The sequence below is a fragment of the Nestor notabilis genome, unplaced genomic scaffold, assembly GCF_000696875.1.
Source record: "Nestor notabilis isolate BGI_N333 unplaced genomic scaffold, ASM69687v1 scaffold14830, whole genome shotgun sequence".
Classification (NCBI taxonomy): Eukaryota; Metazoa; Chordata; class Aves; order Psittaciformes; family Psittacidae; genus Nestor; species Nestor notabilis.
Genome location: NW_009912648.1, coordinates 9,774 through 36,872, shown reverse-complemented (window position 1 = coordinate 36,872; position 27,099 = coordinate 9,774). Strand labels below are relative to the sequence as shown.

General features: G+C 48.4%; 1 protein-coding gene across 1 annotated transcript in view; it reads left to right on the top strand.

The window, feature by feature from the left end:
- The window catches only part of MAPK4 (mitogen-activated protein kinase 4), a 21,411-nt gene extending 225 nt beyond the window's left edge, over window positions 1–21,186 (top strand). The window contains exons 2-6 of the mRNA XM_010020546.1: window positions 19–455; window positions 9,388–9,532; window positions 16,013–16,174; window positions 18,246–18,447; window positions 20,499–21,186. Of these exons, the coding sequence (XP_010018848.1) occupies window positions 19–455; window positions 9,388–9,532; window positions 16,013–16,174; window positions 18,246–18,447; window positions 20,499–21,186 (1,634 nt within the window). The remainder of the gene's footprint in view (window positions 1–18; window positions 456–9,387; window positions 9,533–16,012; window positions 16,175–18,245; window positions 18,448–20,498) is intronic.
- The last annotated feature ends 5,913 nt before the right edge of the window (window positions 21,187–27,099 follow it).

Here is a 27,099-nt window from a genome sequence, read left to right as displayed (position 1 = left end):
GTGGGGGGTGGCTGCCAGCCCCCGAAAGCAAGCCCTGCCGCAAAGTGGCGGTGAAGAAGATCACCATTGGCGACGCGCGCAGCATGAAGCACGCCTTCCGTGAGATCAAAATCATCCGCCGCCTGGACCACGACAACATCGTGAAGGTGTACGAGGTGCTGGGCCCCAAGGGCGCCTGCCTGCGTGGGGATTTCTTCAAGTTCAACATGGTGTACATCGTCCAGGAGTACATGGAGACGGACCTGGCACGCCTGCTGGAGCAGGGGAAGCTCGCCGAGGAGCACGCCAAGCTCTTCATGTACCAGCTGCTGCGGGGGCTCAAGTACATCCACTCGGCCAACGTCCTCCACCGGGACCTCAAGCCAGCCAATATTTTCATCAGCACGGAGGATCTGGTGCTGAAGATCGGAGACTTCGGGCTGGCCAGGATCGTGGATCAGCATTACTCGCACAAGGTAGGCAATGCCAGATGGTTCAATGAGCTGCTGGCTGGCACAGGGTTACAGAATCATAGAATCCCAGAGTGGTTTGTGTTGGAAGGGACCTTAAAGCTCATCCAGTCCCAACTCCTGCCATGGGCAGGGACACCTTCCACTAGAGCAGGGTGCTCCAAGCCCCTTGTGTCCAACCTGGCCTTGAACACTGCCAGGGATGGGGCAGCCACAGCTCCTCTGGGCACCCTGTGCCAGCGCCTCAGCACCCTCATTTTTTTCTCAGAGCCCATCTCAATCCCCCCTCTGGCAGTTTCAAGCCATTGCTCTTGTCCTGTCCCTCCATCCCTCGTCCAAAGCCCCTATCCAGGTTTCCTGGAACCCGTTTAGGCCCTGGAGCTGCTCTAAGGTGTCCCCTTGAGGAGCCTTCTCTTCTCCAGCTGCCCCAGCCCAGCTCTCTCAGCCTGGCTCCAGAGCAGAGCTGCTCCAGCCCTCGCAGCAGCTCTGGGGCCTCCTCTGGCCTCGCTCCAGCAGCTCCACGTCCCTCTTGTGCTGTTGCCCTGGAGCAGGACACAAGACTATACTCAATTCTATATTCAGGCAAACATGCAGGTATTAAAGGAGCTGCACTTTTCCTCTAACAAATTCAATCCGGTGACAGCCTCTTGCAGTGAAACCCACCCTGTGGGATAGCCGTGGATGTGTTGCCCTCTCCTGGGACAGGGAGCTGGGCAGGGACCTGCCATCCCACAGCCACTGCTGCCGGGCTCCTTTGCCCTCCAGAAAGGGAGGTTGAAGCTGGGAGCAGCTCAAGGTGGGAGCAGTGGCTGTGCTGACAATGGGCAGGCAGTGTGGGAGGGAGGGAGGCAAGAAAAAGAGGTCAGAAGTCTCTGTAACACACAGTCCTGATGTTAATGGGTTTTGAAGGGAGCTGCAGATGTTTAATGCAGGTTGCTGTCCAGGCTGGAGCTTTTGAGCACCAGTGAAGTGCGGTGGCTGCTTCATCAGCCTGTGGATCCACATGGTGCTGGGAGGAAGCGAAGTACCGCATGGTCTGTGCCAGCAGATGCGATGCAGTCTGCAGCTGATATCTGGTTAAAGTTGCTATTTGGTATTGTAAGATAAGGTAGCATCTATTTTCTTGAGCTAGGTTTTTGTGTGGATGAGCCTGGTGTCCCCCATGAACCCGCTGTTGTGCCTGTGCTGAGGTTTAAATGCACTTTGCATTTGGCTGCACAGTGCACTCATTTGGACACTGTTTCTTTGTGTGGGTAGGCAGGAAAGGGGAGAGGGAAAGGGATGGTGGAAAGACTGTCTTGTGGTCCTGAAGCTGAGTCCTGATCTGATTTTAAGTCTGGGCTTTGGGGAGAAACAGAGCCTGGGGAAAAGGAAGAAGGTTGCAAGGGACATCAGGAGTGAGAGCAGGGTCCTTGTCGCTGTTTCCTGCCCTGTGCTCCTTTTCTCACTGGTTATTTATTACCCAGCTCAGGAAGAGGCTTCTGGCTTTTTAAATATGTGGTTTGTGCTTTTTAAAGTCAAATGCATTCAGAGGCTTTTCCTAAGGGGGGAAACTCCTGTGGAAAAAAACCCTGCAAACGAGGCAGTGCTGCATGAGTCAGAAAGTCACCAATATAAGGAGCATCATCTTGTCAGAGACAAGGATCAGGGTAAGAGTCATCTGTCTGTGCTGCAGAACTATTGTTATTTCTAAGCAATTCTCTCACCTTAATAACAGCCAGTGCAGTGGGAAAGAGCTGTCAAGGGCTGTGGCTTCATGGTGGGATGTAACTTTGCAAGATGCTATTGCATGAGCATCCTCCGATTCCTCCCACTGGAGCACCAGTGCAAACAAGCCAGCAGATCCCCACTGTGCAGGGAGGCCTGGAGCACTCCAGAACAGTGCTGAAAATAGCAGCAGTGGTGAGCATCCAGCACCACAAATCATGTCAGTTACCTGTAAATTGTGGTGATGGGGAGCACTGTGTTTGCCAAGGTCAGGTGACAGGCACTGCGAAGGCAGAGGTATGACAAGAGGGCTCGGGTCAGTCGTGCCTTTGATTTCCATCTCTTCTCAGATGACTCATAAAAATCAATTCCTTTCTGTATTTCTCTTTCAGCCTGCACTTTCCTGAAGGGCTGATACAGATTTATAAGCTCCTTGGTCTGTGCTTTCACAGAAAGCATCAGTGAGAGGGAGAGGACCAGAGCATCACTGTATCTGAAGCTGCTGAGCCTCCACACCACTGCCAGCCAGCACTGATCATAACAGGGATCCTCACAGCCCAATTTTTGGTGCTACCAGCAGGTGCTAATGCAGAGCTGGCCAAAAGCATGTGAAATCCTTCTCCCTGGGTAATTAATTACTGTGAAGACCCATCAGATCCAAACCTCTGAAGTCAGTGCGTAACTCTAGCATAATGTCGTCTTTCAAGCCTTTGTGGTGAGGAAGGGTTGTCTTAAGCACTTGAATTTTTTCTCCCTTAGGATGCTTTGAATCTGGAATGTGCTTGGACTGGTGTCTGGCTTCTGCTAAAAATAAAAAATCACAGGCTGTGTATTGTTATTTGTCTAAAAGGTCACAGCTTTTCTGCCCCAATGCTTCTTAAATCCCAAACTGAGCAGAGTTTTGAACACAGTTTAGAAATACATATACCACTTAAATAATAGCCCTTACTTGGCAATGTGCCTTGTTTACATGGCTTGCAGCAGGCAACCGTTTAGTTAGGATGATCTAGTGGGAATCGGGGAGCTCTCCAGCTCTGGGAGATGTCCTGGACCATAGCAGGGGGCTAGCCTGCACCAGCTTTGAAGCAGGGCAGCTTCACCTGCGTTTCTCCCACCATTTGGCTGGTGTTTGCTGCTCAGATCCCTTTCTCCACGTGTTAAGAGCAGCACACGTGCATCTGTTGTTTTGAAACTTCCCCATAACAGACAAGATGAATTTCAGGCTGCCAAGGTCACATCCAGATCTGGGTCTGCACCTTCACAGCCTGCTTATACCTGTCGGCTTAAGTTTTAGCCCTGTATCACATAAACACGTTTCTAAGCAACGTGGGTGCTCATGTACTTGCAAACATCTCTTTAGGGCACAGAATATCAGGTCTAGCAGGAGATGATCCTGTATGTCCCTGTTTCTCTGTTGTCCTGTGTCTTATCTGATGCTCTCGCCATCCAGCCATGCAGGCTCCTTTCTCTTCCTTCTTCTTACTGGGAGTTACTAATCCTGCTATTTATCCCTATAGAACGTCTCCATGTTAATCCCTTTTTCCTCAGTCGCTGCTGTTTGTGGTCTGAATGCTTTGCCATGTGACTTGGTGCCCAAATGGTGAGCAGTAGAGTGTTGGAGATGAAGGTAAGGGGCAGATTCAGCCTCTACAGGGTCCTTATTCATGTGCAAAAGAGGTGAAGATGAGCATTTCCCTTTTCATTAACCACCTCCTTGCTGAATGAAGCATCTCACCTTTGCCATCAGAGCGCTCTGGGGTCTCCCCCTCCATCTTGCATTTCTTCAGAGGCTGCCTGGGTGTGTTTAGCAGCCCATCCATCCATCCTTCCATCCATCCATCCATCCATCCATCCATCCATGTGTCCGTCCATCCCCAGTCTTTTGCCCTATTAAATATCTTTGGCTCCAAATGAGTGTCCAGATGTGATCTGCCCCAGATTTGGGAGGCAAAGGGTTGTAAATGGAGGTGCTGTCCTCCCTTGAGCATCCTCAGCTCGTGGTGGACAGGAGGGACAGGAGAGCAGGGAGGTAGCAAAGTCAAGCATTAAGAATTGGGATAAATATCAATGAATGTCTAGGCTTAAGAATAATTTTGGAGGGCAGACAGCCCTGGCTGTGCATCCCATGTGGCATGTTGCCCAGTGCTGGTCAGAGATAAGCTGTTGGGTTGGGTGGTCCTGGCTGGAGAAGACGGCAGAAATGCCTGCTATTATATGGGGATATGGAGACTTGCTGAAGCTCTGTAACAAGGCAGTGAAGTGGGACACTCCTGAGCCTGCCCATGTTGTACAAAATAGTCATATTACCAGGGATATGGGGGTTCTGCCTGGTCCCCCGAAGTGCTTGGGGCCATCTGCATGGGGCTGCCTCTCTCCCTTTGCTTAAGGCAACATTAATTACAGAATTAATTGGCAGAAATTCCTGCTAAGGAGGGTGCAGCAGCACTTTTAGGGGGCGATCTCATGGTAAATAGTTTCCAGAACATCTTCAAACCTTTGAAGTCCTCCCTTTGTTTTGTACTTGCTGGTCAATGCAAACTTAATAGCTTCCAGTTCATCCAGTAAAACAACGAAATTCCCAGGTGGGGCATCGTGAGGAGGTCTTCAAAGGAGACAAGGATGTGGTTGTTGGTCCGTACTCGTTCTGGAGAGGACCACCCTCCACGTCCAGCCCTCGGGCAGCTGCCCATGGCCCTGTGCAGGCAGCACCGCTGTGACCCCGACTTGGTTGTTCTCCTTCTCTGATGAAGCACAAAACAGTCTGTAGTCCTGAAATAAATGCGCTCTGTCATCCCAAAACCATGAGAACACACGTCACGTTGCTGGAACCATGCACAATGCCAGTTTTATTATTTTATTATGGAACAATGTTCCTGCAAATCCGGTGTCTTTCTCAGCTCCTCCTAGATCTTCCCTACCTGCCTTGTAAAAGATAAGGTTAAGAACCATGCTGTGCAGAGGCAGCAGCCCACTGCTGCACCAGGATCATTCCAAAAGCTTGGGGTTGTTGCTATTTTGAGTCCCCATTCCTTGGCACTGCAGCCATCTGCAGCAGGAGCTGACCCAGCTCCTGGTGCAGCTACAGAAGTCCTGTCTGCTGCTGTGGATGGAGGTGTGGATACACAGGCTGTGTCTGGATCCTGCTGGATTTAGAGTTTGTGGGTGCCTGGTCTGTACCTCTACGGCTTTTTGAGTGCAGGAAGAGGGATTTTGGTGTGAAATACTCTCAGCAGAAGCTTTGGGCTGCAGTGTTAGGGGCTGCCTGGTCTGCAGGAGGTGGGATCCTGGATTTTGGTGTCCACCTCAAGGAGTCCTCCAGCTCCAAGGAGGAGGATGGATGATGGTTGTTTTGGAGCACTGGAGGATCTTGCTGTGCTCCCCATGTGCTGCCATGCCGTGCCAGCTTCCCGTGGTGCTCTCAGGATGCAGGTGGTCCAGCATGCCATGGCCAGTGCGATGCCGGGATGTAGCAGTACCCGCCTGAAATAGTTTTAACTTCTGATGTTGCAAGTGACACACAAAACCTGTGCTATGTCAAGGTTAGAAAAAAACATTCATTTTTCTTTTGCTTTTCAGTTTCTTGCTGGTGCTGTTGGATACGACTCGATGTTTATCCTACCTATTGTGAATTCATCACCTTTATAGATTGCGTGAGCATGCCTGCACATGCTGCGGGAGCAGAGGAGAAGCAGGAAAATGATACATCCCCCCCCCCCCAAACCCCCCAAAATAGCGTGGGAGGGCTTGAGAGCAACCCTTGGACTTTAAAATACTTCTGTTTTCAAATTAACTCCGTTATACTGGTTTTTAAAGAGATTCTGGCAGTTCTTCAGTTCAGAAAGGGCTGTGCTGAATCCACAGAATATGGTCATGAGGATGTATGTTCCATCTTAATTAGAACTAATTAATATGCTTCTGCTCTTGGTCTGTCTATCTGGGCTAATCTACGTAAATGGCGAAATGCTTGTGCTAAAGCCCGTGCCTTGTATAGGTGATGGCTGGCAGTGCTTGGGCTCTCCATCCTGGCATGGCTCCTGTCCTCGTATAAGTCTTGGCACCACGGGTAAGAGCCAAGCCCATACCTAACCCAGGCTTAGGTGGATCCTTACCCAAGCATCTCATGTCTGTGCCAGTGACTGCATGATCTCAGCTCCCACAGCTGTGGTGATATTTCTCCTGGGGATTTGATAGTCCACAGGGTTGTAGTTATTTCCTCCAGGTGGTAGAACAGCAACTTGTTCTATATATTTTATAAAAGTAAACACATAGTCCATGTTTTTAGCCACCATGGAGGCAGAGCAGACGTAGGCGTTGGGGCTGTGTAAGCTACCCAGGAGTGGGATGTTGTGGGAGCAACCCTAGCTGGTCCCACTGGAAGACCTCAGTAAAGTCTTGATCTTCAAACCTCCCATCATCCTTTCCCACTATTTTCCTGCTGGGAAGGAAGAGGAGGGATAAACCAGAGACCAGCAGCAGAATGCCATGGGAGGCAAGGAGGAATCCATCTCTGTGGGCTGTGAGTCAGTGGGATGGGGAGAAGCTGTGACGTAGTTGCTCTTCTCCATGGGTCCTTCCTCAGTTTCGTGGTGGGTGACCCAATGTCTGGGTTATTCAGGAGAGGAAAGCAGGGGGATGGCAGTCAATACATGGTGATGGATGACAGAAGAGGGAAGCACAATGAGAAATGCTGCTAATTAATTGCCACCAGTATCCTCACACAGCAGGGGAGAGGCTGATGTGTCCACAATATTGGGTGAGTTTTTGCAGGGAATTTTCTGTAATACACAAGAGATGCCTGGAGGAAAAAGGGTTTGGCTTGTTCTAACATACAGATATTTGCAGTATATTCCTCATACATTTTGCATGCTGTACATGCCCCCGAGAACTCAAATCCATCTTGTCAGAGAAGAGAAATGTATGAACCAAGTGTTAAAACTGTAAGGAGAGTGGCATTCCTTTGCTGTGAAAGGGAAGAATTTGCTCCAGCTATGAATTGCCTGGGATCATTATCCCCAAAATTCATTTTCTTAAGATTTTCCAATAAATACCAGCATTGTTGGGAATAATTGCAGTAGCTGAAGAGCGGCGGTCTGATCAGTTAATGCCTGGGGGCTTTTGTGCTGGTTCTGATTCAGCAGCATTAGCAAAAATGTAATGGCATTAAATGAAACTTCTCAGCTCATCAGTCTCCATTACAATTTATCTCAAGAAGACCAAAATTAAAACGTTCTTTTAAAAGCAAACCCTTCATGATTAAAAGCTTGATGACTTGCACATTTGGAAATGGGAACAAAAACCTGCACTGGGGGAAGAGGAGCGTTATGAACCTTGTAGTGTTTGTAATGGTGCACTGCTCTCATGTTTAGGTTGAGAGATGTATCCTGTAACATGCTAGGAGATGTTATATGGCATAACTGCATCCACAGTTGTATCGCAACTGAAAACAGTTTGTGAATTAAACCAGCTAGGATGGAGTTTGTAACTGAGTTTTTATGTGAACTGTATTCATGCTGCCGTTGCGTTTAGATACTCTCCAAATGCTTCATGGCATTTTAAATGCAATTTAAATTTATAATTTAATTTTAGTTTGTCTTTTCTACTTCTATGATTGCATTTCAATCTATCTTGTTCTGTTAATGTGTTATATTTAATGTAGAAAATGGCACTTAGGAATATTCTGGCGTTATCCTGATGAAATAACTATTCATGCCCAACCGCGGCACACATCCGGAGCTTGGCTGGCGGGCAAAGCGGGGGGCGATGGGACATCCCTCACGGTGCCAGTGTTATTTGCAGGATTGAACGCATCCCCTTGATTCCAGCGGGAGCTGCTGAGCGCTTGGCACTTGTCTTGAATCTCCTGGGTGAGCTCAGGAACAGGAAGGCTGAGGTCCAAAGAGGCGACAGCGCTCGGTCTTTGTCCCATGGGGTGCTGCTGAGGGCATCTCCTTTAGAAGCAGGTCAGGCATCCCAGCAAAACATCCTACTGTAAGCAAAGTAGGACAGAGGAAAGGAGCTGTCCCACACCACGCATCTGTAATGCTGGGTCTCCAAGAGCTGGGCAGGGAGGGAGGGAGGCAACAGTCAGGCTTGGTGCAGAAATGGCAGGGTTTCCTCGCTCTGCATCAGCTAGCTAATCCTCCAAAGGGCTTTCCCACTTATCCCATGGTGTCTTACTTTCAAGAGTCTTGGCTAAGAGCCCTTGTGGGGCTGTTAACCGCGCAGCAATGCTTTAAGACATCTGCTCATCCAGGAGGCTTTCCTTCCACGCAGTAGTGGTGTTCCTCCCTAAATCCATTTCTCTGCTCATTCCCTCATTTTGCTCTTTTATTACGAGGTCTCATGTCTCACCCCGGTGAGATGCTGAATGGGCTCATCCGCAGTTGGCAGCATGTGCCCCAACCAAGTGGGGTTTGCTGTGGTAGCATCCCGAGGAAGCCTGGCTTCTGTGAGAGGCCAGATCCTGCTGAGCACATCCTGTGGGTGCTGCCCTCTTGGGAGTCCTTTGGGCCACCTCTGCTCTGGTCTTGTGTGTCCCTGGTGCTTGCTGGACTGACCCATGGGTAGCTGCTCTTGTGTGGGCTCCCCTGGGAGCTCCAGACCTTATAAAATTCACTTTTAGCATCAGTGCTTGGAGTTGGATCCATGGGAACTCAGCAGTATTAGCTTGCTGTGACCAGTGGTTTAGGTAACTATGGAGGGACTGTAGATGTGGGATTAACTGGAGATGGAATCAGCAAAAGCTTGCAACCTGGTAACATTTGGAAGTCTAAGCTACCTTCACACGCTGCTGGGTTACGGCTGGGACCCAGAAAAGTACTGAAATAACGTGCTTAACTTCCAAAATGCCTCAGATGGTGAAATTGGGATTTATATAATAAATCTAAGTCCTTGTAACAGTGACCTGAAATAACTTTTGCAGGTATGATCTGCAAATCTGTGCAATTCAAACCATCTGTTCTTTGCAGAAGTTGCTTCAATCCCATGGTGACAAACAGCAAACAAGTTTTAGGGGAGCTGCAAGTGCTTTGCCTCCTGGAGGACTGAAGCATCTCTTGTTTCCCGTGGCGTATGTCTCATGTCCTTGCTTCCTGCAAGATATACAACCGCAGCCTGCCTTAGATGCAGCACAAGTGCAGTGGGCAGGTTTCTCTGCAGGATCTGATGGTGAGGCCATGGTGTCAGCATGGTTGCTGCAAGGTTGCTGACATCTCTGTCTCTGCTCTTACAGGGTTACCTTTCTGAAGGCTTAGTAACGAAATGGTACCGCTCCCCCCGGCTCCTCCTCTCGCCAAACAACTACACCAAAGCCATTGACATGTGGGCAGCCGGCTGCATCCTAGCCGAGATGCTGACGGGAAGGATGCTCTTTGCTGGTAGGTTTCTGCCTCCCTATTGATTCATTTTTGTTTTATCCCTCCCTCTCTCTCTGCTACCCAATTCTAAGCCTTCTTAGCATGACAGAGGTAATTCCGCTCTCCTTCCCAGCTAAGGCAATGCTTGTAGCATCGCTACAGGGATCCTACAGTTGGTTACATTAGAGCTGTCTCCAGAACAAACATCACTTGCACAGCCTATATTAGAGGGTCCCTTGGTTGGTGCAGACTTCCCTGGTACAGGCAGGCCCCTGGGGATGGAGAAGAGTTGATTTTTATTCAGTTTTCTTGTGCTTGCCTGGCAAGGACACGTGGTCATATTGGTATGATGTCCCCAGAGGGAAGCCACCAGCTGGTGGGGTGCCTGAGGCTGGCTGGGGTTGACAGTGCTGCTGTGGGGATGGTCTGCTGCCAAAAGTAAAACCCAAACAATGCGCAATTTTGATGAAACAACCAGACCTTCTCCTGTTTCTGGGTTTTCAACAGAAAATAGGAGCATTTGTTGGCAGGGACAATGCTAAAAAGTAACATAGGGTGGAGTATAGGACAGGAAATAAAGTGGGCCTGTCCCAAGAGGTTTGTACCATTGATTTTGAATTGTGATTGGTGTCTTCAAGGCATCTCTTTTCTTTGAGGGAAGACATTTTAATGCCACTACCCATTTTCAGCCATTTTCAGGATTTTCCTATCAGCAGGTATTGGAGTTCTAAAGGTGCAGTACAAAGAAAAGTAGACAAAGGCAGCTCTGGCACGGAGCGCATAATTATCAGCGTAGCATTTGCAGCCCAGCTCTGATGTTCTTGAGATGCAAATCTTGATATAATGCAATTCCAAAAGCGCCCCTGTCAGGAGCAAAGCTGCACTGCCCAGGCTGGACGTGGAGACATGCATTCGGGGATGAAGCAGCCGCTGTCTGCCTGCTGACCACGCTGCTCCCCTGCCCGGCATCTGCAGCAGCGCTCCTCCTCGCCGGTCTCTCCATTGCCCGTTAGTGTTGTGAATGACAAGGTCTGTGAGCAGCTGCTCGCGGGGTTGTGTAAATAAATAATTAGGCCCATTAATAATGGAGAAGGACATTTTCTCCACAAACATTTCGGTGCGCTGCAGAGCTCCACAGCTGGTGCTTGATTGCAGCTGCTCCGTTGCTCCCTCCATGCTCCAGCTTCCATATTTCTTTTGTGAAAGCTGAAAATGAATCAGTCGACATCATTGGAAGAGGTCATTAAAACGGCCTCATTTTCCTTCCTTCCTCCTGTCCTCGGTCCTCCCTCCCCAGAATTTTCACATCCAGGGACCTCGGTTATGAAAATTACTCATCAGACCTGGCTGCTCCTGCTGCCTCTTCGGGATATAATCCAGGAGAGGGGATGTCTCCACATGCCACTTGTCTGTGCAGGTGCTGGGTGATGCTGCACATGGGTTTGCTCCAGAGACAGCTCTGCCAGGGGCCTCCCTTTGCCAAGGCATGGAAGAGTCTCTGAGCTTTTTGGGTGGGAGCAAACTGGACGATACCTTTGCAGGCATCATAAGGCATCTCAGCTCCACTAGTGCAGAGCACTGGATCCAAACTATCTCCAGGTAAACCAGAGCAGCAGAAGGAAACCCTAGCGTGGATGGTTCTGGTCCTGCAGGAGTTGCACCAGAGCAGAGCAGTGCACTACCTCATACTAAACTGGATGTAGCCGGAGCCCCAGGATAATCCTTTTGGACTCAAATAAGTCTCTCTTCTCCTGTACTCATTGCCTGTGTCAAACAGCAAAACAAGGACTGGCTTGTCCAGGTCCTTCTCTGGCCATCCCCACCATAGCCGGCAAGCACTCATCTTTAGCCTGGCTTTTCAAACCATGCTTGACCCCTGTCTCAGCTTGCTGTTTTTGCTGTTTGTAGACCCTGGGGTAGAATTTACATTGGCTGACACGAGATACCTACAACCTACACACTGGTCCTTAAAGCTCCTTTCATGGTCAAGGCAGAGGCAAAGGCAGCTCCAGGATGTGATTCATCTGTCCTCTATTAGCTGTCTGCATTAGATGAGATTAACTGACCTTAGACATATTTATTTTTTCCAATACAAGGAGTGTCTGGAGGACAGCTGAAGTGCCTGTGCTGGTGTTACACGTGGGTACAGGTCCCATCAGTCCTGTCCTGACTGCCCAGGTGAGGTGCCCCAGAGCAGCCATACAGGAACTTCGTTGGCAGGTTCCTGAGAGTCTATAGCAGGTCGGAGATGGGATTTGTCAGGTCACAGGCTGGGCTCAGCCAGACACATGCTGTGAGCATCCCTGCTTCTCTGCTTTCCAGCCCTGTGCAATCCCTTAATAAGCCCCCAGATGATGGCAGGATACTGAGTTAAAGGGTGGGGATCAAAACCGGAGCTCAAAATACGTACTCCTTTTGGGTTGCTTTAAAAATAGTCTGTAGAGTTGTTATGGGAAGGTCCTGGCCCTGTGCCCCATAGGCCTCCTCCTATACCAGTAAGTAAAGAAGAGCCAGGATGGGAACCTGGCAGTGGGCAGGGTGCCCGTGGCAGTGTCCCATGCCATGTGCCTTCTTTCATGTGCTGGTGTCCAAAGAGGAGGGGAATAAGCCCCAACCACTCAGAGCAACTAAAACTGGCAAACACCTGCAGGACAGCACAGGTTCATCTTTGCTTTTGCTTTTCTCCACTTTGCCTGGGAGAAGGAGTTTGCCCATGGCCAGTTACAGCCCCCATCACTGTAGGATGAGACTTCTGGAGAGTTCTGGATCACCAGCAACACCCCGTGGGAATGAAGAGCGATGTAGTTCCCAGAAAGCTGCAAACCTCCAGTAATTGCCTTTCACTGGGTAAATTGTTTTCCGAGTATGCGTCAGTGGCACAACTTAAATCGAGTGCTTAGCATAAGTCAATGTAATTAACTCAGTAGTCTGTCTGGGCTGCTTAAGCAATACAGTTAAATTAAGGTGATCGGTTACTAGGAATAGATGTCACTCACTGCTTTCATTCTCCCACACAAGTTAATGAACACACAGCAAAGAGGAACCCCGGCTCCTTCCCCTCCCCACAGCCCCTTCTCTGGGTGGTGTGATGCCAGGAGCAGTTTTGACAGAGACCCAGGAAACCACAAGAAATGTGACTGATCCAAAGCTCACGGGGTGTAGCCTGTCTCCAGCAGCTAAAATCCGGTTCTTTGGAGAGCTCCCCCACCATGAGCTGCGTGGAAAACAGGGAACAGCATCCACAACGGAGCAGCTACAGCTCCCTCCAGTGACTTTTCCACCCTCTGGTGCCAAAGTGCATCTGAAAGCATCACCAGTAGAGGCAAGAGAAAATAGGAGAAAAAGAAAAGCTGCCTGTCCTTGCCGATGTCTGTGGGGTTTGCCAGTGGGGCCATCGCCGTGGCCATGAGATACAAGGTGGTGTGGTGTCATTTCCCATGGGATCAGTGCTTGCTCCCAGAGGATTCGCCAGCAGGGCTTGGGTGCTTAGCCAGGATTTGGCTGCAAGCCCGGGGAAGGGTTCCCTTTTCCAAGACGTGATGCAGAGCTCCTTGTTCTCTCCTCGGGTAATGACAGCACATTACGTTTATTCTGTCTGTAGTTTGTGTTTTTCTTCTCAGGAATTAATGCCTCCAGAAGATCCCTAGGAATTACATAAATAAGAGGATAATGGTGGAGAACTGGATTCCTGAGAGCCATAATTCAAGGCTTCCAGTGTTGCATTAGCAGCTTCTCTGTGTGACTAAACATGATACTTTTTGGCTGCCAGGTACCTTCAGTGAGCAGTGCTTGGAGCTGCACTGAGAGGAGAACAGCCATAAAGCCTTTGGGATTTTCAATACCCTGTGATTCTGGTTGCAGTTTGGGAATTAGCCTGACTAACAAGGTGTTTCTTGATGGTCATCTTTATTTTCTCCTGGAGCCGTGCTGTGAACTTCTAAGTGATCTTAAATTAGTTCTTCTGTAGGGAAGTTAACTAATTTTCCCAGGATCGATCTTTTGGGAGGGTGTCCCTCTGTCTTTTTTGCCTTTCCTGCTGCTCTATCTTCTTCTGAAGCTTTGTTCTGGGTGGATGTGTGGTGTGATGCTGACCAGCTCTGCTAATGTCACAGAATCCCAGACTGGTTTGTGTTGGAAGGGACCTTAAAGCTCATCCAATTCCAAGTCCCTGCCACGGGCAGGGACACCTTCCACTAGAGCAGGTTGCTCAAAAGATGTCGGTGTTGCTTTGATGTTGTCTAAGTTCATTGCCATGTCCTGGCTTGGAGCTCTACTGTTCAGGGTGCAGACAACTGCATTGAACCAAACCTTGCTGGAGTGATGAGGCCACAATGGATGGAGACCTTTTCTCCACCTTGACATTTGGACGTGCCCTTGCCCCGGAGTGTGTGTGTTTGGGGTCGGCTCCATGGATCTGAGTCTGGAAACCTCCTGCAGACCCAGAGGGAGCTCTGGGCTGGGGAGGGCGGCCCTTGCAAGGTGCCAGGGACCTCCAAAGGTAAAGAGTGGCTTGAGGGCGTGAAGCCAGTGGTGGTCTGCACCAGCCCCTGCGGGCTGTGCTGTCCATGCTCCCTGCAGACTGGTTAGAAGTGCTGTGCCACAAATGAGGTTTGCTTCTCTTGCTGCAGGTCATCCGGGTGCTGCTTGCCAGTGAAGCCACCTGAAATCCACGACTTGAACAGCAAGGACTTAGTAGCCCCAAAACCCTCTTTGATTTGTCCACGCCAGCCAGCTTGCTATCTTAATGGATAGTCCTGCCTCTAATAACAGAGTATTTATAACCGGCGTTTCTGGCAGACACAAAATCAATAGTGTGACTCGATATTTCTGCCAGGCTGCTTCTCTGTACACACAGAAGGCTGGAAATCAGCTGCTGAGCTGTCGGTCAAATCCAATAGTGCATTAAAGAATGGGATTAACGTTCATTAATGAGGTGGTTGGCTCCGCTCCACTGGCAATGCTGCTTCTTCCTCTCACTGACTCGTAGCTGTGGATAAATATGTCCTGAAGGAAAAGGATGAAAAATACATGATTGTTCATAGCAGTTGTGGGGATTGTCACAATCAGAGCCTTGTGCTCTCCCAAATGCTACATTTGAAGATCAAGCTTTGGGACCCTGGAGCTGGGTTAACCATCTTCTTTTTGTCATTGGGCTTCTGGCAGCTCTTTTTGTTGCCACAGCACAGAGGGGCTTTGCTCCTTGGCATGGCACAGGGCATGGCAGGGACACATGTTGACAGCTGCAGGAACTGCCCAGCCTGGCTGCAGCCATGTGAGCTGTGATGCTTCTTGTGGGCTTGTGGACAAGCCCAGTGCTTAAAGAGAGTCATGGAATCCCAGACTGGTTTGTGTTGGAAGGGACCTTAAAGCTCATCCAGCTCCAACCCCTGCCATGGGCAGGGACACCTTCCACTAGAGCAGGTTGCTCCAAGCCCCTGTGTCCAACCTGGCCTTGAACACTGCCAGGGATGGGGCAGCCACAGCTTCTCTGGGCATCTGGTGCCAGCACCTCAGCACCCTCCCAGGGAAGAGCTTCTGCCTCAGAGCTCATCTCAGTCTCCCCTCTGGCAGGTTCAAGCCATTGCCCTTGTCCTGTCCCTCCATCCCTTGTCCCAATCCCCTCTCCAGGTCTCCTGGAGCCCCTTTAGGCCCTGGAGCTGCTCTAAGGTGTCCCCTTGAGGAGCCTTCTCTTCTCCAGCTGCCCCAGCCCAGCTCTCTCAGCCTGGCTCCAGAGCAGAGCTGCTCCAGCCCTCGCAGCAGCTCCGGGGCCTCCTCTGGCCTCGCTCCAGCAGCTCCACGTCCCTCTTGTGCTCTTCCCCAGAGCTGGACCAGGGCTGCAGGGGGGGTCTCCTCAGAGTGCAGCAGAGGGGGGGAAGTTGTCATTTTTGAGGCTGTTTGTTAGAGCAAATATTCATCTCCTGCTATCACACAGGATGGAGCCTGCCAATGGGTCATAGCTCCCACCTCTGATTTTGGTTGGGTACAGTTTCTGCTCTGCCTGACAGCCTAAGGGTGATAAGAGGGCAAATCATCTAGGTTAACTCTTTCACCCTTAAAAAGAGGTGACCCTGCTGTCCCACCAGGGATAGTGGGAGATGACATATGGGGGCTTTGTGGGCTGCACAGCCTCTGTGTGTGTGTGAATGGAGGCATCTCACCTGAACCTCTGCCTTGGACACACCTGAGCGGTTGCTCCATGTGCTGCTGTGTAGAGGGAGAACCAAAAGTTGAGCTCTCAAGCAGGAGAAGGATGGGGACAGAGAAGCAGGAGAGTGACCTGGGGATATCATTGCAGCTGGGTCATAAGAAGGTGGTGACGACGTTTTCCTTGCAGCAAGGACTGGTGGCTGAAGCTGGGAAGCATCAATGCTTCACTCAGAGGTGCACTCAGAGATGCAGCGCTGCGGTGACATGGCTCATTTCAGGGAGGTAGCACCACACACAAGCACACTCAGTTTAACTTCGATGTCTTACCTCTCTGCCTGTTCTCTGCCCATTTAGGGGGTCACGAGCTGGAACAGATGCAGCTTATTCTGGAGACAATTCCCGTTGTCCACGAGGAGGACAAAGAGGAGCTGCTCAAAGTGATGCCCACGTTTATCAACAGCACCTGGGAAGTGAGGAAGCCGCTGCGTAAGCTGCTCCCCGAAGTGGACAGTGAAGGTACTGTAGTGCCTGCTGGCTTCAGCAGACCTATTTCAGCAGACCACAGGGATTCTCCTCTAAGACCAAGTGCATTAACGCTGGTGAACAGGATTCAGATATCTGGGGGGGGGTTACAGTGCATGGCCCCACTGCTGTCCCCACCAGGGTCCTGCTTGCCATCTCACCAGGGAAGATGTGGGCCGCAGGACAGCAATGGTGGTGCAGTAGCTTTCTTGCAGGTAGCTCTTACAGAAACGAGGGTGAAATAGTCCTACAAGACACTTTCAAGGTGCATCCCTGCCTTCCTGTGCCTTTTCTTGAGCTGAGGCTTCACCCCAGAGGTTATTTTCATGCCATGTTCGTTTTCTTGATGTACTTTTTGCATGAATGCAATTGTATAATACAAAAAATAAGTGTTTTTACTTCACAGATGTCTGAATTCAGTGAGATGGTTGCTACAAGCAGAAGCATCCAAGTGCTTTGAGGCTTGGGCATCACTCACGTCAGGCTGTCACAGCCTGCAGTGCTCGAGCACCAGTTCAACCCCTTCCCTTCTTTGGCTAAAGCTTAAAAAAGTAGAAATCAGCGGTGTTGTTGTGAGGGGGCTGCAAACCACAGGCTTTCAGACCTGAATGTTTCCCTGGAGCAGCTTTGCAGGCAGGGAGAGCTTGCAGGGTGGCAGCTGGAGTTGAGCAGTGTGGATCAGGGCACATCAGCTCTTCTGACCTCGTGTCAGGGCTTAAGCCGGGGTAGTGGACCTGGCCTCCTGCTTTTGGGAAGACGTCAAGACCCAGCCTGGCTTATGTTCAACCCAGCCTGTCCTATGTTCATTGGCATAATTCCTGGTTATAGGACGTGTGCTACCAGGGCTTGGCAATGTGATAGCCATCGGCCTGGGTTACCCACGTCAGGCTTCGGCAAGCAGGGATGGATTTATTCCCTGTTGTTACTGTGGGAAGAAAGGTCACCTGTGCCCTTTGTATAATTCGTTGACATTTTCCTTCCTCTCTGACCCGTACTACATCGTAATATATAGCTTGTAATACATCATTCCTCCGTGCTTCTTACCCGCAGTCGGTGACCTTATGAAGCTTTTGATTCCTTCCTACTTAATTAGTCCAAGCAATGAAATAATCTTGTGGGAGACAATTGGATATTGGTTAATGTTTAAGCACTGAGGCAATAGGTATGGCCCGGCCTTTCTGCTGAGCAATTTTTGTCCCTGGAGAAACTGTCCTATTCACACTTACACCTTTAATGAGGATGTTTCTGATGGTACAATCCACAGTTGCAGTTGAAGAAAGGCATTTTCCTATTTGTATTATCTGAACTCTAAAGGGTCTTTTCCACACACCAAGAATCAATTGAATAAACTCTTTAATGACAGGATTTGATCTTTCCACATAAGCTCAGTAAAAGGTATCATCAAAGAAATCACAACAAACCCTCTATATTTAGATGTAATTCTAGTAATTTCAATTTCACTTAACTTCCTCCTTCATCACTGTAAAAAGAGTTCATGCTCCACAGTCTTTCTAAAGTAATTTTAGGCACTTGGAGTTCTTTAAATATTAAAGGGTAAAATAATTTCATAGTGTTGGTCACACTAAAGACTTAAAAATTGCACTTTAAATCTAATCCCACTTCAGCTGCACATGATGTGAAATCAGTTGTCTGAAGCTCAGTGTGCTTGGCAAATGGATCGGAGAGCATGGAATCAAACCCGACACCTCACAAAGGTCTTTTGACCTTGAGCTCAGTGTTCTGGCTCAGGATCACAGTACACGGTATAGCATGTACATGGTGTGCTGTGGAGGTGTGATGCTCTCAGTCATTTCTTCTGCCTTGCTAGATGAAATGACACCTGCAGGCTGTAGGATTGCTCCACTGCAAGGACACTGCTCCCGGGGCAGATAGGATGGATGGTGCGAGGATAGAAGTGCCTGTTCGAGATGCACATAGCATGTGACCTTTAATTCCTTCCTTACTTCAAAGGGATTAGTTATGGGGGATTCAAAAGGCACATCCTGGAGAGGAAGCTGATGTTGCTTTTGAGGAATTAGTGAGCTTGTTTCTCCTTGCTTCACAGCTATTGATTTTCTGGAGAAAATACTGACATTTAACCCTATGGATCGATTAACGGCTGAGATGGGTCTGCAGCATCCTTACATGAGTCAGTATTCCTGCCCTGAGGATGAACCAGTGTCTCAGCATCCGTTCCGGATTGAGGATGAGATTGATGATATTTTACTGATGGAAGCCAACCAGAGCCAGATGTCTAACTCGGACAGGTATGGTACCCAAGGCTGGGCCACAGACCAGATACTGGCTTAAATAACTTAGGCAGAACCTGACTGGTGAGCCTCTGACCTGCTTTTGGCTGGGTTCAGTCACATGTTCCAGACCCAAGAAAGAAACATGCTTTTCCTTCTTTATGCTTTCTTTAAAGCCAACGAGGGGTTTGTCACTGATTTCCGCAGTGAGCAGATGTTGAATCTGCATGTCCCAGTCACTGTCTTTCTGCTCTTGGTTTTATTCACAGCCTATATTGTCTCCATTTGAGTTACATCTGTTTAAGTGATGCTGCGGTTCTTCCCTCTGTCCTTTGGCCCTGGCACCAGGTGCCCAGAGAAGCTGTGGCTGCCCCATCCCTGGCAGTGTTCAAGGCCAGGTTGGACACAGGGGCTTGGAGCAACCTGCTCTAGTGGAAGGTGTCCCTGCCCATGGCAGGGGTTGGAGCTGGATGAGCTTTAAGGTCCCTTCCAACACAAACCAGTCTGGGATTCGGTGATAATACCAGTTACAAAATAATGTAATTCTTGTGCCTTTTAGGGACCAGGCCTGATTTGGAGCAGTATATCACTTTTCAAGGTGCATATGCCCCAGAGGCTACGAATCTGGGGTCTGTTAAAATATTCTTAATTGTATGACTTTTAAATGGTTTGCTGGAAGTCGTACAGGAAGTTTAGAGTAGACCAAAGCCTTGAGCTGAGGTCTCTCATGTCCTAGATAATTACCCCAATTACTAGGCCAGTCCCAGTACCAGAGCAGGTAGGACAAAATAAGCAGCTAAGAATTAAGTAGGTTCATTTTCCTATAGAGCTCCTTCCAGCTGAGCGGGGTGAGCTGGCTGAGGATGTCTGCAGCATTGTTGCTCTCTGAATAGCAATTAAATCTCCTTGCCTTCTTAATCCACCGTATTTCACCAGCACTGAAAAAATAATCTAAAGAAATCCCTCTCCTTCACTATTACTAATCTCTCTGCCTGGGTGAACACATATCAGTGTGGAGGCTGGGGGGGCAACGAGGTAAATTAGGTAAAGAGAAAAGCTGGAGGCTTTTCTCAGGATCTCTCTCTTCAGTGTACCCACAGCTCCAGCATCCCTGCCTGTTATAATCCCCAAAGCAGCTGGTTATAATCCCCAAATTAGTTGCTGGAAGTCACCTTGTCACCTTTTTGTCTCTTGGTTTTCCTGGTGTGACACACGGAGCTGGGACCGGGGCCGTAGGTCTTGCCACCCAGCTGGGAACATCTGCTATAGGGGAATAATTTTTGCAACACAATCTGAGTGTTTTAGAGATGAGAAATGATTTCTGCCTGTTTGTTGTGGGATACCTGAAGACCATTTCATTGCTGAGACATAGAGCCCCAGTAACTGGGGTTCTAGGATTCTATAATACATCTTTACAAGGCAGCTCGGTTAGGAACCAGTAAATTAGATGTCGCTTTGAAAACCATGTCTAAGAATGGGTGTTATTGGGTAATTGCAATTAATGTAGAGAAGTTATCACTTTGGAAGGTGGCCCCTCAGGGATGGTCTTGGTCCACCATGTCAGAGTAAACTGAGGATGTACAATCTCAGTGGGGACTGAAGCTCATCTTTTTTACTTTCATGGCAACAAACAAGGAGCTCTCACACTGAGGGTACTTGTCTGTGGACTGAGGGTCAGTTTCGTAATTAGTATTGTTAATAATGTTCTAATACCAAGGGGAGGGAAGATGATGAAGGCCTAAATGAAGAGTTTGGTTGGTTTGGTTGTTGGGGCTTTATACCTACTACTGGTCCCATCTCAGACTCTTGATAAACTTCTCACTCCCCAGCCTGTTTTAACACACACGAGAGAGGTCTCTAATACTAATAAGAAGTAAGAGATCTGTAGTTTAAGCAGTATATTAGCAAGAAAAAGGCAAAAATCGCAGCATCAAGGCTGCAACTAGATGATCTTAAGGTCCTTTCCAACCCCAACCATTCTGTGATTCTGTGATTCTATGTCTGTTTTAGAAGTGCTGTTTCTAATGAAGCCATCATCTGCGTGTCTAATAGCAGTGTGTCTTTCACAGATATCACATAAGCCTCTCCTCTGACCTGGAATGGAGGCACGATAAATACCACGACATGGATGATGTCCAGCGGGACCCTCGGGCAGGGTCTGAATCCATTGCTGAGGAAGCACAAGTTGATCCACGGAAGTACTCACAGAGCAGCTCGGAGAGGTTCTTGGAGCTCTCCCACTCATCCATGGACCGAGTATTTGACGCTGATTGTGGGAAATCATGTGATTACAAAGTGGGGTCACCTTCCTACTTGGACAAATTGCTGTGGAGGGACAATAAGCCCCATCACTACTCGGAGCCCAAGCTTATCTTAGATTTATCACATTGGAAAAGAGCAACCATAGCACCCACAGCTGAGCTGTCGCTGGAAGAAGAACCATCCAACCTCTTCCTGGAGATTGCTCAGTGGGTGAAGAGCACGCAGGTGGGTCTCGAGTGTCCCAGTCCACTTCCAGAGATTCAGGAACGGAGCCTGCCATCTTCTCCTCACCACCTCCACAAAGAACCCACGGAGGTGAACAGCAAAAAAGACTCTGAGTTTGACTTGGATGTCTTCATCTCCAGGGCACTGAAACTTTGCACAAAATCTGAGGATCTTCCAGACAACAAGCTCAATGACATCAACGGGGCCTGCATCTCCGAGCACCCCAGCGAGATTGTACAAACAGATGTGTACCAGAAAGACAGATGGTGAGGAACCCACACCCAGGAAACCCTGCTGCATCTCCCTGTTCCTCTCTAATGGTGTGGTCATTGCCTGGGGCTGTGAGTGGCTTACGTCTGTCATGGAGCACCCATTTTTTACAGTGTACTGAATGCCTTTTTCTGAAAAGGCAAGCACAAACCACATGCCCCTTTTGATGCCTTAGAAATGCATTTAAGGGAATCAAGAGGTGTGAATAAAATACCGACTTTCTTATACTGCCTTAACACTCTTGCCTTGCAATCTCTGGGACCTGTTTGAAACTTAAATGTACATGGGGAAGATGACAGTACATAGTAAGTTTACAAACAGGAGTCAAATCAACTCATTTTTCTTTCTTTTTCTATAGCATCTTAAAATGATGAGGACAAAAATCAGCATTTTCATTATGGTCAGATACCCTCCTGGTTTTGATGGGTCCCAAAACAGCAAACTTTGAGCTCCTCTGAGGCACCCGTGCATGTACAGCTGGTATGGAGAGAAGTGATGCCAGGCAGTGTCTGTGGTCAGCCACCAGAGAACGGAACTAGAGGTAGAGTTTGGCCATCAGACAGGAAATAACTGTTCAAGAATGTTTATGGGTAAGGAATTTGACCTACAAAATATGGGCCACTTGGGACTTTATTTTATATTTTCTGATGGGAAGACAAGATTTTTTGCTAAGTGCATTCTCCTTGTTTGTTTTCTCACACATAAATGTTCCCTTCTGTTGCATGGGATAGATTGGAGCTCTCTGAGTACTTAGGAGGCCCCATGCAATGCATTTCAGTGTAACAACCTGGTGCTGCGAGTTCTCACTCGGGCAGCTGCCCGTCAGACCAGCAAATTCTGGTGGTAAGGTCTGGACAGGAGTCAAGAGCTAGAAACAGGGTGTCTCACGGTGCGATGCCGCCTGGCACCACCAACTACACAGACTTAGCAAGGGCACCCACCTTTGCTAATAAAGAATGAATGGAAGTACTGCTATTTTACCTTCTGACAGAGGTTCTGTGAAGGAGATGACAGTCCCCGTGGCAGTAGATTTGTAATTGGCCACTTGGCTTCCAGCTTCTTTGGAAGATGCTGGCGTCAGCAGGCAACTGAGTGCGGTTTGTAAATAGACGAAACCACAACTGATCTACTGTAACTTCTGTCTTCATCTACACTTCTGAGCACCTTAATGATTAATCACCTAACAAGAGTTTGTATATGGAAGAAAAGTTCTATACTTGTATTTAATCAAACTCGGCAGTTTTTTAAATGGAAAATCTGTAAATAGTGTCATAAAAGCCAATCTCTGCTTTCCTTGCCGTCATGTCACTGTGCTCTCCAGCACGGCAGCACTACTTTCATTTGTAAAAGAGAAACTGCTGTATTTAGTAACTGCAAGGTCCTTATTTAACTATTGTTCCTATGCGAATTATTTCTACTCCTCTAACAAGCAATCTACTAAATGTTCTGAGATGTGAAGAAAACTCCTGTGAGACTCAGATGATGACTAACAGCAGCATTTGCTATATTAACCCTGCTTTCTGTTGTTGGTGGGATCAGAGACAGGTTTAGCTGTAGGAGAGCTTGTGCTAAACATTGACAAGCCCAAAAACTTGTTCTTACTGAGCAGATCTCTCTTTAGCTGATGAAAATGCAGTTATCACAGCTGATTAGCAGCATAGGTGTGACGGTTGCTGGCTGCATGGATGGGATGGGGTGCAAGTCATAGGGCAGGGGTGGAGAAGGCATCTGGAAGGCAAAGCCATTGGGCTCCGGCTTTTGCTTCGAGCGTTTGGATGTCCCCCACAGTGGTTTAGAAAGGAGAAACAGGAGAAGCAGAGGGTTGGTTTCCAGTGTGTTGCAGATAATTGATATACCTCAGGTAAAGCTCAGCACTTTTACTGGTGGTGGGAGAAATTCAGATGCTGAAGAGCAGCCATCCCTGCAGTGGAGTGGATCCAGATCCAGCCCCAGCAGCCCCACAACTCACCGCTTATGGTTCTGCTCAGCTTCACCATGCACTCCGGCAGCAGCCGGGAAAGGCTGGGAATGGGATTGACGGGGCTCGAGTGAATGTGTGCCACGAGAGGAGGTGGCAGCAGTTGTGTCCCATCGCCTTGTGCCACCCAATAGGAGGGAGCAGATAACACCTGGCCTCTGATGGGAGGTGCACAAACACTGCAGCTGGGGCATCAGCTGAAAATCAGGTTTTTGGGAGCTGATGGAGTTTAGGCCTGAAGGGTAAGATCAGGAAGGCCAGAGCTGACTTACAAAACTCTCTTCTGACAGATTCAGTGACTGTTTGCTGCCGTTGGGTTAAACAAGGATACATGCTGACATGTAAAAATGTCCTCTGAAACCAGAAGCCATTTTCCATGGGTTGTTATACTTGGGCTGAACATCTTCACCTGAGGCTTATGGGACTGTTTACTATGGCCATGGAATTATCAGTTTTGCTTTTGCATATTGTCTTCTAAGAGTAGTGTGAGCTGTTAAATCCACAGTTAAAGTGTAATACTAACTTCACAAGGAGCATATAGATTGTACCGCCGCTGCTCTCAATTTTTCATCTTGGTTTGTGAGCTGTAATTTAATGTTGTTCCAAAACCTCAGTATCACATGCTGCGATTAAGGGGATAATGAGAAGCGTGGCTTTAATTTGTTACCTGAGTGTGCTCAGCTGATCACAAGCCAGATTTGTTTCTCATCAACAATAAAACTTTAAGGCCTGAACCTTCCTTGCTTGGTGGTGTGTAATTATTTTGCTTAGTATGAGACTTGAAATGTTTATTCCAGTACTCACTTCTAGGTTCTTCTGCAATGCCCCATCCCTGGCAGTGTTTGAGGCCAGGCTGGACACAGGTGCTTGGAGCAACCTGCTCTAGTGGAAGGTGTTGGGACTGGATGAGCTTTAAGGTCCCTTCCAACCCGAACCATTGGAAATGACCTTTAAGAATGATCACAGACACCTACATTTACGTGTGCATCACGTGAATGTTTGCATTCTGGGGTTGTGTTGGTCTGCTTTTCACTGAGCTTTGCCTTGATAGGTGCAGGCCAGCTGAGTGCTAACAGTCACAGGGAGGGAATTCAGACTTTGTCACCAAACAGGATGACTTCTGCAAACTGCTGCTTCTTGCAGTTTGAAGAATCATTTCAGTGCAAGGTTAACCATCAGGTGTTCCAATGAACTTGCATGTTACTTATTTGCAGAAGAGAGAAAAGGAGCACTGCTGTCATTAACAGTTGGGCCTCTGAGGCCAAGTGGCACTGCGATGGGTGACCACCCTGGATTTAGAGATGTGCCAGGGTGGGAGTGTTGGACAGAGGCAGGAGGGATGGAGAGTGCTCATTGGGATTGCCGGGGCTCAGGAGTGAGCAATGTGATCCTGTTTGGTGACATGGGGAGGCACTGCAGTGCCAGCACAGGGGACTTCAGATGTCGGATGCCAGAAGCAGAGAGACTGCAGATGTCTCTAAGCTGAGAGGACCTCAAGTTTAGAGGCGTATTTAAGCCAGCAGTTGGGTATGTAAGTGCCCTTGTGGGTCCCAGCCATTGTGAGTTTATAAAATATGGCTTTATTTGAAGTAGAACAGAGGGAGCTGCTCATGGTGGTCTCCGTGCAAGGGTCTGTCCTTCCTCTACAGCCACCCACCGGCCACAGGCTGAGGACCGGGAATCCATCAGGGAGAGGAGGGTGCAGCTGCTCCTAAAAACACCTTTAAATGTCAAAACGATGCCTCCAACTGTTCAGCTGCTGTCCTGGTGATTGTTCTTCCCCAGTCACAAATACGTGACTATTTTCACTTGGTTTGGGTTTGATTGTGTTGGGATTCAGCAGCTGTTACGACGTCACAGAGCCGCATTAACCAGATGTTCAGAGCTTTATCATTAGAGTCATGAAGAATCAACTTCAGATTACTCTTACATACGCTCCTAGGGACATCCTGGGAAGTGTTTCCTGAGCATATCACACCTGGATCCCAGAGCAAAACCACAGCATAGTGTTACAAGCAGAGCTGTTGGAGACTGGACTTCTAATGGTCATTCCTGTTCCTTTTAATCCCATAAACACATATTTGAGCAGTTTCCTGCCACCATCTCACATTTTGGAGGTCCTGTGGTGACAACACTGTATAGTGCAGCATGCAGTCATTTCATGTCTGAAATGTTCTTTTTCTTCTATTTATTATAAGAGGAATTGAAGAGGACAAATGTACCATATGGTGTTTGCCTCTGAATAGTTGCCTTTGACATTTTCAAAGGCAGTTTGATCTTGAAGTAGTACAATATTCAGATGAATGCAGTCCTCTCAAAGTGCATCTTCACTTTCCGAGACCATGCTCACCATGGTATTTTGCACTGCCGTCTGGCTGCTGTCGGAGCTGGTTTGTAACAATCACATTGCTAAATTCAAAGAGTAGGATTTTATTTATATATAAAAAAGGGAGAATCTGTCTTGAAAAGATGATCTTTTCTTACAGGGTCTTATTCCATTGGCTCTTGGGTTGCGGCAGAATAGGTTGCAACAAAAGGATCTCAAAAAGGTCGCTTTAATTAATGTTGCAGTGAAAATAAGCAGATGTTTTAGGAAGTCTGTGTAAATTTTTATGAAGCTTTGGAGAGAATATACGCAAGTAATTCTTTGACAGGACAGAATGTACCTAAAAATAGGATTGACTCCTGTGATATGTCACTATTGCATAAAGTATTTGTGTGCACACACACAGAGATAATATATTGTTTTAAGTTTAAGGAATATGTAACATCCCTCCCAGAAATGGCAATAGATGCAGATAAAGGTGCTTCAAGGTGTGATTGGAACACTCTGCTTACCCTCTGTGCTTCAGTGTTCATGGGTGAGAATGCCTGGAGAAGCTCCTGGATCATGTCACTGGACTTGAGGTGGCTTGTTTCCCTCCTTACAGTTCCATCTTTCCCTCTCATCATGATGCAAGCCACATCTCTTCAGCCTCCTTTGCCTCTGGAGATGTGAATTCCTTCTCCACAATGAGAGCTTCTTGGCACTGTTGTAGGAATAAAAACACCAGGAGCCCAGTGTAAAACAAATGCACAGAGGATCCAAGCTGTCCACAGACAAATCATCTGCTTGCTGGTGATAGCTGATGCTTGAGTTACTCCATCCCTGAGTGAGTAGCCCGTATTTTTAGGAGTTTGGTGAGCTTGGCCGTGTTTGTGGATGGGCAGCACTCACATCCTTCCAAAGACAACTCATCCATCCCCAAAGTAGTCACTGCTGGGGCAGAGGAGGCCTTTAACGGCGAAGTTGTTTGGCACAGCCGGGTGTGAGGAAGGCCAGGCGAGGCAAGAGGGACATGTGGACTGCTGTCATCTGCCCAGTGCAGATTAACAGCCTCCAGGGAGGTCCAGAAACAAGATCCAACCCTCCTGGAAATGGTTAAAAACCATTTGGAGGAGGCTCCAGCTTTTCCTTGTGTAATCCCATCCAACCGTCAGCTGTGAAAGGAAGGAAGAAGAAAAGCCTCTCTCCCCAGAGAATATGGTATATGATGGTTATTCATCGCTGCAGCAAAACGAGGCCTTACATTCGAGTGCTTCTGCTGTTCATTCAGTGTGCTGAGCAGCTGGAGCCCTCTGTGGTCCCACCAGCCGAGATAGCTCATTATTCTCTTCTGACAAAAGGATGCAGAAAAATTAGTTTTTCTGGTCCAAACTAGCAGCAAATCAGGGGCTCATGTCGCCTGTGCCTGGCTCACACCATCTCTTAGCTGTGGCTGCTGTACATCTCATTCCACTTCTGCTTCTGGAGCTGCACCCCACCACCTTCTGAGTACCCCCACGGCTTTCCTTGGCTTGGGTGAGCTCCTCCATCCCCCCACAGCAGAGGGACAGGCTTGGCTGGGAACAGAGATGGTGCTGGCGTGTGGAGTCGTGTGCTGGCAGAGCTGGCA